At 41.4% G+C, this 13,236-nt stretch overlaps 1 protein-coding gene across 2 annotated transcripts; it reads right to left on the bottom strand.

Moving 5' to 3' along the window:
• Nucleotides 1-373: 373 nt before the first annotated feature.
• On the bottom strand, nucleotides 374-9,262 carry LOC119555056. Of its 2 annotated transcripts, none has more exons than XM_037866255.1 (3): nucleotides 8,881-9,262; nucleotides 1,641-1,901; nucleotides 374-1,420 (listed from the first exon to the last, which is right to left on the bottom strand). In XM_037866255.1, exons 1-3 carry the CDS (start codon nucleotides 8,971-8,973, stop codon nucleotides 641-643), a joined length of 1,134 nt encoding a protein of 377 aa, XP_037722183.1. In that variant the 5' UTR covers nucleotides 8,974-9,262; the 3' UTR covers nucleotides 374-640. The 2 variants fall into 2 exon arrangements, with proteins under 2 accessions (XP_037722183.1, XP_037722182.1); XM_037866254.1 differs by having other exon boundaries at nucleotides 374-1,423; nucleotides 8,881-9,261.
• Nucleotides 9,263-13,236: the final 3,974 nt, after the last annotated feature.

Raw genomic sequence — 13,236 nt, 5'->3', positions numbered from 1 at the left:
GGATGGCTAAAATGTCAAGTTTAAATCTGTTAATCCTCCTAAAAAGTGTTATAAGTTATTAATTTGCGTGCGATGACAACACTTGACAATGCAGAATGTATTCCCCCCTGAATGTTTTAACTAATACAGCGGGTGTAATTATTCATGCCACCGAAATGTTGCCCGCAACATGTTGCCGTGCGAATTGATTCGAGGGCTCCACGAGCCGCACTTGAAAAATTAACGAGGGCCACTCGAATTGCTAATCACATGTAAGTGAAGCGTTCTCTGGCCAACCCTCCATGGAGGACTCCTGAGGTTCGGGGGCTCATGGGTCGGGGGAAAACAGGAAACGCATCGATTGCGGGGCGTGGTCACATTAAACTCTCGAGGGTTGCGTTTTTGCTGAATGCCATTGTTCGATTTTTATTCATATTTCACTTTCACAATAGAAAACTTAGCCCTATGTCGGATACAAAATAATTCAATTAGTTGGTAGTCTTAACTAAATTCGAGGGTTGCTCAGCCCGCCAGTACGTAAACTATATCACAAGTACTTATGCATAGAACAAACAAATTCCTAATTAATTTCACCTATCGTTCCCTTTGCAGTTCGATATTATTTAGCCCGCCCCATGAAACCCCTCGTAATAATTATTTTCTATATCTCGATGCTTTTGGCCTGCAGACTCTTCAGGATGCCGAGTAGCTGCAGCGATTCCAGTGGCTCAAAGTCATCTGCATAGCGCACCGATGAGGGTTTCACCACATGACGCTCCCTGGGAAGATCCAAAGTTAATGGCAGTTGTTCGGCCATCACGGAATGGTGCGTGATCAGGGCTTTTAGACTGGTGAACTGCTTCTTGGCTCCTTTCAGGCGGTACATCTGGTTCCGGGTGGACTGCACGGGATAGGTCTTGACCTTATTGCTCCTCTCCAAACGCAGGACCAGTTCGAAATGTCGTGGAGTGCTGCGGCGCAGTAGAAAGCTGCCAGGTGTGGCCTGCTGCAGGTGCTCCATGGCCGCCTTGGCCGTAATCCTGGGCTGATACCAAGGACACGCCAGCAGCTCCGGCTCTTCATCATCATCATCATCGGAGTTTTGGTTGGCGCTGATGTATCTGGTGAACAGGGGAGCAGTTCGGCGGCGTTTGCTCATGGAGTTGGGGGAATTCTCCGCCAGCAGTTGACAGCAATCGGAGATCCCTGCATCGGAGTCCTCCTCTGGTTCCTCCTCCTCATCCTCTTCGGGATTGGAGTCACTGCTGGGCTGACTGCTCTGCCAGCAGTTGAGGGAGAGTAGAGACTTTTGGGGTGATCTTTTGGGCGTGGTTGGGCTACTGCTGGTGGTACTTTCCCCAGTGGAGCTGCAGCTGCAATCCGCATCGCGTTCCTCCTCCTCTTCCTCCGCGTCGGCATGGTACGAGGATTCGAGAAGGTCCTGCTAAAAAGAAAGGAGAAAACCAATTAATATACTAATCCAAGGAAAGGGTTCCTAAAGTTATGGTAACAATTACGGGATCACCACAATATTGTACCCAAAATGGTTCCACATTTCAAAATAGTCATTTACATAATTCGGTTTGGTTCCAGTTCTTAAATTTTTAGTTCTGGGTATAACATTTTTAAATGAAATATTGTTAATATCATATCATACACACCTCATCGTAGTCGCTGGTGGCTTCTTCGTTCAAGGTCTGCTCCTTTTGCGAGGGCTGTGCAAACAGTTTGCGGTGCAGGAAATTCTTCATGCTGTCGTAGACCTTGTGCGTGCGACTCTGGATCGGTTCTTGTTTATCCATATCGCCGGCGGCTGAGAATTGCAGCTTGTTGCTCCATTGTCCGCACTTCTCGAAGGCCGAGTCCTTATTGTACTGACCATAGATGTCCGAGTAGCCGGGACATTTGATGGCATTGCGTAGCTGTCGGGCGAAAGCAAACAAGATGGATTTTTTTTTGTTAGTTTTGGTCAGGAAATTTGTAGAAAGTGTCAGGGGCCTGTCCCTATAAATCTTATCTACCTCGTGGTTTCCCATTTCACTCGAAGGACGCTGTTATGCAACAGCCACGGAGATAACACACACTGCCATCCCATTATCCTGGCTTTGTTCTGCTTTCGCCTTTGTTGTTAGGCCAATCCCATTCTCAGTTACATTCCCATACCCATACCCATAGCCATACCCATTCCAACTCCCTTCTCAAAACCCGAGGACTGCTTTTGCTAATGCTTTTGGGTCACTGCTGCTGTGATATCCTTGTAATGCGCTCGCTCTACTTGTTCATTGTTGTACAATTTGCCAGTCCGTTGTTTTTCCTGCTCGTATTTGCCTTTCATTTCGCTTATAAAATATTCACATGCAGCTCCTGTCGAGGGTTGTTGCTTGTGGGCTTTTTCCAACACCTACTTTTGCTTTAAAAATATTTAAATACCTCTCACTTTTAGGTGGGATAATTTAACACTTTACTTGGTTGAAAATTTTTTTTAAAATAAACTAAGTAGTTAAGGCTAGAAATGTCAAAATCAATATATTTTAAAACGATATACTATCATATCATTACACTTATGCATAAGGTTTACCGCTTGTAATAAGGTGAGACCTTGGTAAATACTACTTTTATATGTAATAAACCATTTTCTTATAGACTTAATTAGAAGACATGTCTGCTCAAGCAAGGAAGTACGATTTTGAAAACATTGAGAACCTGAATTGCTCGGCTTTGGAGATGGCCTATAATGTCTACTGGCTTGGACCCTTGGTTATGGATTGGGATGCCACCCCCTGCTTCGATCTCTTCAGCTTCCCCGTAATTCTGGCTGCAATAGCACTCTCCTTCATCCAGATACACCCCTCGGTATTGTGCATTGTGATCCGTGAATTCTCGGCACTCTTTGGCACGCACACACACTCGTAGGAAAAATGGCAAAATAATGAGCAATCGATTGAATCGCAGTGCAGGACACAATGGAACTCTGACGACCAGGTAGAGCTCGAAGTGGGATTACGAAATTGAATTCGATGGCGAGTGGCTGGGGTTGGGGGTTAGGGACTTTATAATTCAACACATTCAATAAATTAGAGGTTTGGGTACGCAAACAAAGGAAGTGCAGACTTCCGTTGCAGGCCATCCCATCGATTTGCATTTCCAATGGAAAATCTTGTTTATATGTGAGCAAACATGGAGGGGCCCCCCCAAAAAAAAAATTGTTTGCTACATCTTGGTCAGTTGGCCGTTAATTCGTGGCCAACGAGCCATGGAAAAAAGAGTTTTTCTTTGATGTGGCCACGCAGCGCATAAATCTGTTGAAAGTTGTTCGGCGGTGGAAAAGCGGCGTGAAATGCCTCAAAAGTGTACCTTTTATCGGCTTAAATCAAACACAATGGGCCAACAAGCGTTTAATGGCTACGATTCTTGGCAGCTACATGAGTTTTAATTTATGCAAGGCAGGGCCAGCACAAGTCCGGCCAAAGAAAAGGAACCGTAATTTCAATGATAATAGGGCCCAAAGAAAATTGGACCCGAAATAAAATCCAGCAGTCGGTAGAAGTAGTGGCCCAAAGGTGTTGGCGTGTTGGCCCTGTTCTTTTTGATGGTGTTCGTGCTAATGCAATAATCATAGGTCTAACCCCCGCTCCAATTGGTTTATAGATTCCGATCCTGCCCTGCGGAAAGGTTGAGCTCTAATTGATGTTGAAACAGCGCCCCGGGACTGCAGGCCTTCCATTCTTGGCCAAAGAGCTCTTTGTTTGGCCTGCGAGGTGTTAGCATATTTTCGTAATCAAAATGTGTTACAATAAAAAACGCAGGTAACCGAATCGAGGCACCTTCGACAGCTGACAGACAAGAAGGTAGGTAGACCGAATGGATAGACCCTTTGCTCTTCTTCTCCCTCTTGGCCTTATAAAAACAGTTGTTAAATTTTCATTTATTGTGCATTTAGAAGGGGGGAAATTAGTTGAAGTGCCCGGAGTGAGTCGATGAATTTATTGAAATGTTTCCTTTGTGCGCCACTTGAGGCACCCACCGACATATGCCTGAATTTTTGAGCAACCTCTGGAAAATCAAGCAGCTGCCGAAGGGTCTTGAAAAACAAAACCACCACCCCATCATACTCGAGGCAACCCACAACTTTCCACCTCGAAAAGTGGTTACTGGTGGCTTTTAAATTGCAACCGCAATAACGCTAACCGGCTACTTATCCGCTCACAAATTGGGCCAATTGCCAAAGCAGCTGTGCTGCCAAAACAAGACTCCTTCCCTCTAAATACTCGACCGCCCACTCCAAAAAATGCACTTCCTACAATATCAATGAAATTTTTAAAAATTCTTTTAGACATTTTCCTATCGAAATTAGTAATATTTCATTTGGCTCCGGGCCATTAGTCGAGCATTTCTGAATATTTTGTAGTCATCTCGCTTTTAGTTCCAGCTAATTTGACAGTTTTATGCCACACCAAAAGAAACTCAAAGTGATCCCAGCACGGACACACGTGTCGGGGCTTTCAAAATGTCAGAGATACATGGACTTACGAGTAGTTTATGACATTTTTTAAAACACGTCCCGCGCACATTTTCCCCCCAAACTCCCCCCTGAAAAAATACGGCTTTTCAGTCAGTTTTTCTTTTAGTTGGTTAAACGAGTTCGTTTTTGGGGCTCGTAAAATGATTTTCTCACTAATTTAGTTTTATATGCCAGGAAAAATGTTTATAGTTTCAGCTTTTTGGTGTGTTTTGTAAATTTTTTTTTATTACAATTAGCTTTGCCTTTGGCTGGTAAATCCTTTGTTTAGACACATGTGGCATGTGGCATTGGCTTTTTTATGGCTTCCCCTTGTTTTTTTTTTGTGGCATTTTTATAGGTGTAAAAAATTGGGTCATATAAAAAATTATTGAAATGTGAAACGAATTGAGTTGTTTCTTTTCAACCGTGTGTTTTATGCGTGTTTAAAAACCCATTTTAATGGGCTTATTAAATGCAAATGAAAATTGTTGAAATTTTAATTGCATTTTATGGGCATATCTCATTGGGGTTTCTTCTCTTGTGCGTGGGTTGTTCAAGAGATTAATCTCAAGTTTTTTTTTTTCCTTTGAGGAACAGGCAATGAACTCTTGGAATTTATCACTTTGAGAGATGGTGAACAATTTAATTAGAGACTCTAACAACTTTTTCCAGAACTCTAGTTCGCCAGAGGAAAGTGTGTGGAGGGAAGTCTAGTAACTGGGCTTGCAAATAGTTTTCCACGAGTCTAGTCGTCTAATGCACACAAATCCTTGGTCGGAAGCCATATGAAACTCAAACACGGACAACGGGCTGGTGATAACGATGATGTTGGCTAGGTTCTCGGTGCTCCGTTCTGGGTTCCCGGCTGATGGCCAGACTAAGCCAAAACCAAAAACTATTTGTAGTCAGATGAGTTTTAAGGGGGAATGGGGCAGAAAAAAGTGTAGATATATAGAGAGGGTTGAGGGCCGTTCGGATCCCGTTGAAAGCTTTTTTGCATATTTGCATTACATTTTCATGGCGTGGCATGTGGCGAACAAAACGTAGAGGGGCGAAAATTTATATTGAGTCGAGCGTAAAAATAACAATGCAGACAGTTGATGGTCGAGGCGGCAGACGGCATGAAAATAAGTGAAATTGTTGTTTACCCAGGGCGACGGAGTTGGAGTTGGGCAAAATATGGAGCATAAATTACAATGCATGCAAGTCGAATGGGATTCACAGTCGCCAGCTATTTAATTATGCTCATCAATTTGTGCAGCCTGCAGATTGCAGTTTCCCCAATAAATCTTTGGCTTAGTGAACAAGGCGTCTGCTTGGAAATTCCTAATTAAATGCACTTAAAAGCGGTGCAATTAATTTTCTATCCTTAGAGCTGCCTGTCTCTCTAGGGGCCCCCGAAAAATCAAAGAGTCTGCCTGGAAGTACATATATGTAAATACATGTGTAGAACACGAACGGCCAAATAAACATTAATCACTGGCCTTGAAAGGGAGCCCAGAGTTCTTGGGGAAAAGTGCATTAAAATGCCTTAGAATTTAAATGCCTCAGCTCATTGCTGCTAATCGTCGCCAGCAGTTGATTCTATTTTAGCTGCATCTCATCGAGAATTATGAGGCCCATCACGGGATCTCTGCAGTCGAGGAAATCCACTTAGGCAGGGCGTCGAAGGCACCAGAGCATGGCATCATAAGCCACACGAGGAGGAAAATGCTTTCAGCCTGATTTCCCCAGCACAAATCGCTCGGATCCATTGTCTGTTCAACAAAGTTTGTGCGGAAAGTGATCTTTGAATTCTTTCCATATTTATGGACAAGCATCATGATATTATCTCGATGTTTTGCATGATTATTATAATTAAAAGCCGTAAGAGAAGGTCCAAATTTAAATAAGATGGGTAGGCAACTAAGCATCATTAGTCTAAGACATTAAATGCCCAAGTTTATCATTTTAATTAATCAAATGTGTGCCTTATTAAATGTATGATAGATGGTTGGTTTTATATTATTCAAATATGTTTTAAATTCGACGTTTTTTTATTTAATTATCTTTAATGAAGATGGGTCATATTACTTCTCTGACAAATGTTTGTTATAAAGAGTTTCCCTTTCATTAATTAATTAAAAATGTGCCAGCCCAATAAAATGTAGTCAAATACTCATCCGAACAATAATAATCTCTTGTTCATAAACACTTCATAAGCGCAGTTCACTTTAATAAGAACGCTGCAAAGTCGATTTTATCTTCGCCGTCTTAATTGTCTCCGATTTTAATCTAGCAATATGGTTGCAGTTCCCTCCTTCCTCAGACCATCCCTACCAAACAGACAGCATATGGTCTGGTCATTTCAGTCAGAACCACCAGTTGTGTGACAATTTTATTAGTTCTGGTCTTTCAGTACATACTAATGTATCTATGTGTCGGTTCTGCAGTTCGTGACGATTCCGTTTTGTATCTTTGACCCGCGATAGGCGAGATGCCTTTTATCTGTTGCGAAGCGGCTAATTGAAATCGTTTGTCAGCACAGCCAGTTCAGTTGGCTCTGTAAACAGTCTGTGTCTGGTAATAGATTTTGATAACGGAAGCGGTGGGGTTTTCGGAGAGGTGTCGAGCGATTTATACCCAGAGATCCAAGGGATATTTCTTATTCGTAAGAGGGCGCATTCTGGCCCCTTTCAGTTTGAAGAACTCTTTTGTAGGACTCGAGACTTCTTGGTAAAAGAACTCCCGTTGCGGCCACACCCAGACAGGCCATTTCAAAAGACAATCCTTTTGGGAGCCAAAACAACCAACACCTACACCAAATCCACACAAAAATTGAATAAAAGGTGAGGAAGACAGATTTTCATAGATCAAAACAAAAAGGGAATCCAAAGAGTCGAGAAACAGAAGGCGATGGGTGTCAATTCCAGTGAAAAATGAGTGGATGAAAAATGCAGAGGTCGGCATAAAAGAAGGAGGCAAAAACGCAAACTGTCATTCAGTTTAAAATTACAAACTTTTCTCGGTTCGTCGTGGTTCTTTTAAACAAATATTTTGATAAATGCTGCTCAAATGTCGGAGCATTGTTATAGCTCTGTATCTGTGTATCTGTGTATCTCTGTGCAGCATCTACGGATACCAAGTCAAATAAGGAGATTAGTAAAGCAAAGTAGCTGTGGACTTAAGGAAAGTTGACTTTGCATTCAGGTAGCCGGGAAAGGTAGTTTGTCTTAATTAAGCTATCGGGCCTATCGCCTTTCAGGCATCGCGGCCAGACGATAAAGCCTAGTTAGTGCTTATCTCGCATCCAAAACAAATAACATATGCGCTTTGTTTGCATATAGAAATGCATTTTGTCAAATCAATCACTATCTTTATGGGACCGACATATGTTTTGATTTCAATTCCCAAAACGGGCTTCGCTGTTTGCTCTACTTATCGCCAGAAATCAGGCTGCATTTACAATTTGATTTATTTGAATTCAGATTTACGCGCAGCTTAGGTCGCATAATATGGCCCCTTTTTTAAGAACGCCCTCTGTTTGCATATATACTTTGATTTAGTTTTTATGCAAATCATATTTATTTGGCCCTATGTGATTTAGTGTTCCACTGATTTACGTCGACAGTCGAGTTTATTATGCTGCGCTGTCGATGTTTGTTGTTTCTGGCTTTGTGTGGCGGTGTTGTTGTCTCTGGTATCTGTGACACTAAATCATTTTAATTGTTGTCGTTCGTGTTTTGAATTTGGCCATGCCCCCCTTTCCGCCCCTCAGCTGGTCGATTCAGCGGGGAGTTCACTGTAGATAGTGCTAAGTGTGCGTGGGTCGGCTACAGAGATATTTCGATGGTGTGTGGGGAGTGTGAAATGGGCATAGACTGTTAGATTCTACAAAGCCCAGAACAGCTTGAGTCATCAAGGGCATGGATATTTATGAAGATGGATTGAGTCATGGCGAGAAATTGATCTTAGAGTGTATATACTTAAAGGTTTTATGAAATATTAATTTAGTATTTACCATCAGATTTTAAAACTGTTAACAACAAACTAGCCATACTTAAGGTAATACCTACTAGGTGTATAGATCCACGGTTATGAACGATGTTCACAAAGAAATTTCTTAAGAAAGGATCTTTAAGGACCAAAACGGCTTAGGACTAACCTTTAAAAGATAACAAATCTTTAGACTAACCTTTAAAAGTCTTAGATGATAACGAATCTTTGCTTTTGCAAGTCATACGAGCTAAACAAATCTAAACTGACTGGGGAACAAGTATCCTTATAACTCAGAAATTATACCAATTCCTTTAGTGTAAAAATCTTAAGAGGTTTCGAAATGGGACTTGAGATATCCCAACGAAAAACCATAAATGTTTCAAGGCGTTTAAAACTAGTACACAAGGATCTTGGAGACTTACCATCTTGTTCTTATGCTGAGTATCCTTTTTGCTGATGTTCTTGTTGATGTTATCCGTGGCGCCAAAGCGATTGTATTGGAAAAGGCGACCCATTTTTCTTCAGTTATGGGAATAAATTCTTCGGGATTGTTTACACTTTGCTCTTCAAACACAAACACAATATGCTAAAGGCGTAATTTCTGAATTTTATGAGGCCTTCAAGAGTGTTCAATAAATTAGCGCGTAAAAGGAATTCGAATCGGTATCGAAGTCGAAGTCCGGCGAGTCTTGAAATTCGGATTTCGGTTGTGGGTTCGTTTCGAATTCGGATTCGGAATCGGGTTTCGAGTACCGGGAGCGATACGAGCGATCGGTTCGAAGTGCGCAGAGGGAATGAAATCCACGGGGCGACTGCATCGAAAAATACAACGGAAAATGAGCACGAGACGCAGAGCGAAGAAGCAGAAGGTGAGGTGGGGCGGGGGTGAGTCAAACAGAGAGTGAGAGAGAGAGAAAGAGAGAGCGGAGAAAGGGAGGGAACGAGGGCAGCAACAGCCGCTGAGATACAGATACAAATTTCATGACAGGCAAGCCGGCGTTGTTCATGCATTTACCGCTAGTTCATTCTATGCCTCTCTCGTTCGGTGTGTGTGTGAGTTGGTTTTTCTTCATTTGCCGTGCTCAAAGCACTCACACACACAGAAGCGAGCAGTGGAACACTCAAAACAGCAACAGCGCAAATAGAAGTAGAAGCCGGAAATGAGATAGGTCGACTCACAGATACCTGGTAATTTGTTGCCTATCCTAAGGCGTAGAGCAGTATGTCCTTTTGAACAAATTTTGGTATAGCACTTGGAAAATGAAACATAAATCTGCATCCCAAAGTTCATAGCTCTAACTCTAAAAGATCCTGAGATCTCGTTGAACAAGAAAATATATTATTGAATTATAATATTGTAGTGATCTATCTATTCAGTTGCTTGGTAAGCTTTAAGATTTTTGAGTGTCTAAAAAATAATAATGTTCTTAAGAATCCCTTAGAATAGACACATTTAAAGGTCTATAATGCCTTCCCCCTCACTTTAAACCCAATGAAATCAAGTATACCCCTGCTAACTACAAACACCGGGTATAAAAACCACTCCAACAAAAAGCGAAATGAGAAAAATTTACTACAACCGACGGAAACTACACTGAAACAAAAAGAAGCAGCGAAATGAAAGACGAGACGTGGCTGTTTTGGGCAGCAGCAGGCAAAGTGAATGAAATGGAAATGGAATGAAATGCGAGTTTGAGTGACTGACGGACTGACGATGAACCTTGAGGGTAGGAAAGTCAGTCAGTCATTCATTCGGTGAGTGAGTTGGTGAGCGAGCGGACGAGCGGGCGAGTGAGTGGGTCTGTCACTCCTCAACAAGTTGAGTCCCCAGTGGGTGGTGGTTGGGTGGTTGGTGGGTTGGCGCCAGTGCCCCTTATAGGAAGGGGGCCAAGAGGTGGGAAACTTGGGCCGCTGGCGAGTCATTCATTTTGGACAGCGAGCAGCAGAATCAGCAGCAGATTCTGATTCTGATTCTGAATCGGGAGCGGTAGCATGGCAGCAAAAAGCGACCGAAGCCCAGCCAAGTTTTGACTTTTCATTTCTTTATTGACGGAAGGCGTTTAAATAGTCGAGGTCAAGATAGTATAACTATGTGGAAACAATGATACCAACCTTCAAAATATATCAAGTGTTTAATTGAGCGCCATTAATAATATTATTCTTCTTTTGGAAGATCATAAAAATGTTATATAATTGTATTAAAAGGGAACTAATATACCAAATAAACCAAATACCAAGTAATCCAAATATTTAAAGCTTATAGATTAATAGCTTTATCGACACATTTCATTTGAATAATAGAATAAATCTATCAATTGTTTTAGAACAGTAAATACTTTTTAAAAATAAAATCGGTTATTATTTCTATCTCCAGAGATCATTTAAATGATCTATTATACGGAATAGTCTTAAGTAACACAACTATCTGAAATTGTCATTCAATAAATAAAGAGTAAAGGTTAATCAGGACTCTCTTGTATTATACATTTGTTTTTAATTTTCAAATTGTTTAGAAAGATAGGTAATATTTAAATATATTATATGATATATTGACCCATTTTCACAATTAAATAGGGGGGCAGACCCCTTTAGCGGTTTTCACTGCTATTATTTTGATCGCAGCCGTGTGTCCTGAATGAGTCCTTGCTCATAGAGGTGTGCGTGTGTGTGTGTGTGCGTCAATGAGGCGCGCTCCACATTTGACTTCTTCATTTGCCTGTGTGTTCTCTGTGCTGGTTTTACACATGGCCTTTTGCTTATTTGTTTAACGTCCTCGTAATCGTATGTAGCTGCTCTATAGCCACCCATCGGGATGCATTTTCCTCTTGCCTGAAATCCTTTTTATCCTTTTTTTATCAGCCGCACTACATTGAAACTTTCATCGTCTTTTTCTGGTCTCTCTTTTTGCACGAGCATAAAATAAACACAAAAACTTTGCAGTCTCATTCAGCAGTCGGATCCAAAGTCCTGCAGCCCTACTCCCACTCCTCCCCCTAGATTTTCCCTGGCCGTAATTATCATTATCCTTTGGCTCTCGTTTTGCGCTTTTCATTTTTCCGTGTGCTGTTTATACAGGCAACTATGCCACTTTAATTGAAGTCAATTTTTTATACTTTGCGGCTGCCCTGGCAACTTTTATCCCCCGTTTTTCCAGCAGCAATTTTCATTGAAAATAATTTTGCAACTTATTAGCACCTCCGGAAATTATGAGTTCAAGTTTTTTTGTGGCTTGTTTACGAGCTCCGCTTGGCCTGCACCCATTTTCTCATTTTCGCATTTTATTATTAATTGAGCTGCTCCGGTTTGGCTTCAGAGGTTTTCCCCTTTTGTTTACTTAATTAGCGCTTCGAAAGGATGAAGGAAACTGCCATCAGTAAGCGGAGAACTCCTGTTGTCAAGAGGCTTGTGGGTTTTCTATCGAGTTTGGGGCTGCCAATTAATTGAAACTGTTTTTTTGTATAGTTTTTGGAAGTTTTCGGCCAGCTGCAGTTAATACCTGATCGCCCACCTTAATAAATCATGCAAGTATAAAAACTAAAATCCCTTTTTTTTATAGCTCACATAGCAGCTTACTATTAATCCCATATTTGGATGTATTTTACCACTGGCCGGGGAATATTTTACCCGCATATTCTACCCTCTTGCACAAATTATTTTTTATGTCCGGGTATCAAAGCCAGGGCCATGAGCAAATCACAATTAGATTATAACATTAATAAGTCGCTTTAACAAATGTTCAAATTTTCCGCCCTGCACAAATCACCACCCCCTCAACCCGGCGACCTTCCACTTAGCTAAGCTGATATTTTGGCAACAGTTGCGAAAATTGAATTCGGTTGCAGCGCTTAATAAAATATCCCATTGTATGGTATCGATGAGAAAGCACTTTCGGGACTCCCAAGAAAAGAATACATAAATCAAGTGCAACCCCCTGACATCATCGGCAGCTGGGAAAAAACTGCTCCTTGCTCCTGTGTGAATTGCAGTTTCATTAGATAGAAAGCTTTTCCATCTCTGAGGTTGATTTGTCATCACAATAACATCAATTTCGAGTCTGGAATTTTTTTTCTCTTCAAGAGCCTTTGATTCTTATAAGTGAATGTTGTGTAAATTTTGCCAGCTGTTGCCTGAGTTTTCCTCTCCACGATTTTCCACCGCCACTCGACACTCGGCACTTAATGTTTGTCAATTATTTGCAGTAATTTGCAATATTTCTAAATGCTTTTGCTGAGAATGGTGATCCGCCCCTTAAATTGTTTTTAATGGCCATTTGCACTTAAGCATTGACTGCAATAACACCCCCTCAACGGAATGTAATGGCTTCATCATTGAGAGCAATAAATGGCCTACAAGAAAACTCTCGGTTCTCGATTCTGGGTTTTCTGTTTGTTATTGTCGTTCAGGTCGTTGGGTTTTCCTGATTTAATTTATAGTCGCAGCGCGTAGGGAAAATAAATGTATATTTATTGACAAAAGACGCGCCCAATTTCATTTCCCACTGCGCGACAGGAGGTCCGATGGCAAGTGTTAAAAACGTAGTTATAGATATGCGGCAAAAACAATTTGTTTTATGGAAAAGCCACTTTGATCGTTATTCCAAAAACTATTCCATGGGGCTTTGCCATTGAAAAAACATTTGGCCTGCGGTGTCTTTGTTTTCCTTTAAAGTCTCCACATTTATCTTTTATCTTTAAACCGATTCTCAAGTGATTCGAGCAATTATGTTTATAAATGATTTGTTAGGGGTGGTCTGGAATTCTCTAGATCGCACTGAAGTG

Source organism: Drosophila subpulchrella, chromosome 3L (assembly GCF_014743375.2).
Source record: "Drosophila subpulchrella strain 33 F10 #4 breed RU33 chromosome 3L, RU_Dsub_v1.1 Primary Assembly, whole genome shotgun sequence".
Lineage (NCBI taxonomy): Eukaryota > Metazoa > Arthropoda > Insecta > Diptera > Drosophilidae > Drosophila > Drosophila subpulchrella.
The sequence above is the reverse complement of the archived record's forward strand: the minus strand, read 5'-3'. Positions and strand labels throughout refer to the sequence as shown.

Bases quoted from the DNA above. Each gene is read 5' to 3' on its own strand.
- LOC119555056 (XM_037866254.1), bottom strand. From the start codon at position 8,973: ATGGGTCGCCTTTTCCAATACAATCGCTTTGGCGCCACGGATAACATC. The intron at 1,902-8,880 runs GTAAGTCTCCAA...TTCGCCCGACAG, and splicing joins CTCAGCATAAGAACAAGATG to CTACGCAATGCCATCAAATG. The intron at 1,424-1,640 runs GTGTGTATGATA...CTTTCTTTTTAG, and splicing joins CCACCAGCGACTACGATGAG to CAGGACCTTCTCGAATCCTC.